The following is a 2915-nucleotide window of genomic DNA, read 5'->3' as shown; positions in this document are numbered from 1 at the left end:
TGGGCCTGGGCGCTGTCCCTCAGCTCTTCAGCTCAAGGCTAGCACTCTACCACTTGAGCCACAGCGCCACTTGCAGCTTTTTTCTTTTTGCTTATGTGGTGCTGAGGAATTGAACCCAGGGCCTCGAGCATGCAAGGCAAACGCTCTACCACTGAGCCACCTTCCCAGCCCCTCTCAGCAAATTTCTATGCTGTGACAAAGTATCAGAGCAATCAGTTTTGTGTTTCAAAATTTATTTTGCTCCATCTCATGGAAGTTCTGTTCAATGGTTAATTATCTGCTTCTTAAGCACCTTTGGTAAGAGGAATCAGTGGAGGATGAGCAAGAACAAGATTTTCACCTCATGGCCACTGGACAAATAAGAAGATGATATTATGGCCTGGAGTTCAAATAACCCTAAACAAGGGAGACTTGAGGATTATATACACTTAAAGCTTCAAAACACATTCTTCCTTTTTTTGCATAGTCTTCTTTCTTACTCCTCATCAGTGCAAATGTGTAAGAGGTAGCAAATAATAATATGAACTCAAGAAACACCATAGGACTGGCAATTAGGGCTTACTTTCTCACGATCAATACCCACAATTCTCAATATTTCAACAGGTTAGATAGAGATTAAGGTTATAACCTATAAGCAGTTCTTGCATGAGGTGGAACTTATAATATAATTCAATAAACTGACCAGATTTATATGCATAAAGTACTATGCTTAATAATCTTATTTTTTAAAATAATGAAATTTTTGGAATGTCATGTAAAAGTATGAAGAGTTATTGACATGTATCTGATTATCTTCAGCCTCCACACTCTGTTTGCAGTGAGAGTTGTGGTCCTGGATTCAGGAAATCCCCTCAGGAGGGAAAGATGGCTTGTTGCTTTGATTGCATGTCTTGCTCAGAGAATGAGATAGCTAATAGAACAGGTAAGTGCATGACTTAAGGAGAAAATACATACTTTCAATTAGTGTTCCCCAATCCAGGCAATGAAGAACTGGTATATTAAGATTACAGAATCAAAGTTTTTCTTCTTTTATTTAATAATCCAATTGTGATCATGGATGATATTGTTATTTGAAACAAAATCAAGACCTCAGAATTATAAAATCACTAATATAATTTAATGTCTATTATATCAAGTGCGAAGACATTTTAAAGCTAAGGTATCAATTAACTTCAAATTTAACTTTACAATAGAAACAAAAGAGATCTTCCACATCTTTATTTCCTAGTGCCCAGAAATGTTCTCGCAACAGGGCAAGTTTTCTGTTGATTTTTGTGTAATAATCAGGCACAAAGTTTGTACATAGCTTGAATTCAGAGCTTCAAAAAATGATTTGATTTTTGTTGACCAACACTTTACATATAAGTAGGAGAGACAAATATAACAACTGCAAGGAGGGGCTAAGTGGCTCCTTTTTATTTTTTAAAGAGGCATACAGGGAACTTCAAACTTTTCTATGCACACTTCTGTATGACAGACTGGAGGAGTGCACAGGAGGCTGAGAATAATTATAGCAGAAGGCAGAAGTGTAGAAATATTTGGATATTAGAAATAGCCAGAAATAATATGTGTGATAGTCACACATATTATTAAAAATAGATAATGTGGGAGTGTGTCAGAATATAATGAAATGCTACTGAACATATCTGGTAATAATTGGAAATAGTTCCTTATATGATATTAAGTATTGAATAGTTAGAATTTTCTCTATGTATGGATTTCCTAATTTCCTTTTAAGAAATAAATAAGGGACTGATGTTTATTTGATTACCTCACTAGATATGGAGCAGTGCGTGAACTGCCCATTTCATCAGTATGCCAACAGAGAGAGAAACCAGTGCCTCCAAAGAGCTGAAAGTTTCCTGGCTTATGGAGAGCCCTTGGGGATGGCCTTGGCTTGCATGGCTCTTTGTTTGTGTTCACTCACAGCATTTATTCTTGGAGTCTTTGTGAAACATCAGAAAACCCCCATTGTCAAGGCTAATAACCAGGCTCTCAGCTACACCCTGCTCATCTCCCTCATCTTCTGCTTTCTCTGTTCCTTGCTCTTTATTGGCCGTCCCAATAAAGTCACCTGCATTCTACAGCAAACCACATTTGGAGTTGCATTCACTGTAGCTGTTTCTGCTGTCTTGGCAAAAACTGTAACTGTGGTTCTGGCCTTCAAGGTCACATCTCGAGGGAAAAGGATGAGGTGGCTTCTGGTATCAGGGGCCCCTAACTTCATCATTCCCATCTGTACATTGATTCAGGTGATTCTCTCTGTTCTTTGACTAAGGACTTCACCTCCCTTCATTGAGACAGACATACAATCTGAACATGGCCACATTATCATCCTGTGTAACAAAGGCTCTCTCAAAGCTTTCTACTGTTTCTTAGGATACATGTTTTGTCTGGCCCTGGGCAGCTTCATGGTGGCTTTTCTGGCCAGGAACCTTCCTGACACCTTCAATGAAGCCAAATTCCTGACCTTCAGCATGCTGGTCTTCTGCAGTGTCTGGATCACTTTCTTGCCTGTCTACCACAGTGTCAAGGGGAAAATCATGGTAACTATAGAGATCTTTTCCATCTTGACTTCCAGTGCAGGGCTACTGGGCTGCATCTTTGTCCCAAAGTGCTACATCATCTTGTTAAGGCCAGAGAGAAATTTTCTGCATGGTTTTAGGAAGAAAACACACACTGGGAAAAACAATCCCTCTTAATGTTATCCTTACTTGTATCATCAAATGTATAGATGGTTGAAATTAAATCTTCATTATTTTTTCCCATCTTAGATTATTTTGTATTGTTGAAATAAATTCAATGAAGGAGTGACTTTTACTCATTTCTCTAGTAATGATACAGTAAAAAATTGTAGCCAGAGTATGGTGAATTTGAATTTCATTCCACATATTTTTGGTTCTTTCTGTTTGGCT

At 38.1% G+C, this 2915-nt stretch overlaps 1 protein-coding gene across 1 annotated transcript in view; it reads left to right on the top strand.

Annotated features, from left to right (window-relative positions):
* LOC105992193 (vomeronasal type-2 receptor 116-like) overlaps positions 1–2702 on the top strand; it is a 21348-nt gene extending 18646 nt beyond the window's left edge. The window contains 2 exon segments of the mRNA XM_013025016.1: positions 799–922; positions 1780–2702. Of these exon segments, the coding sequence (XP_012880470.1) occupies positions 799–922; positions 1780–2702 (1047 nt within the window).
* Positions 2703–2915: the final 213 nt, after the last annotated feature.

This window comes from Dipodomys ordii, unplaced genomic scaffold, assembly GCF_000151885.1.
Source record: "Dipodomys ordii isolate 6190 unplaced genomic scaffold, Dord_2.0 Scaffold81, whole genome shotgun sequence".
NCBI classification, from domain to species: domain Eukaryota; kingdom Metazoa; phylum Chordata; class Mammalia; order Rodentia; family Heteromyidae; genus Dipodomys; species Dipodomys ordii.
The sequence above is the reverse complement of the archived record's forward strand: the minus strand, read 5'-3'. Positions and strand labels throughout refer to the sequence as shown.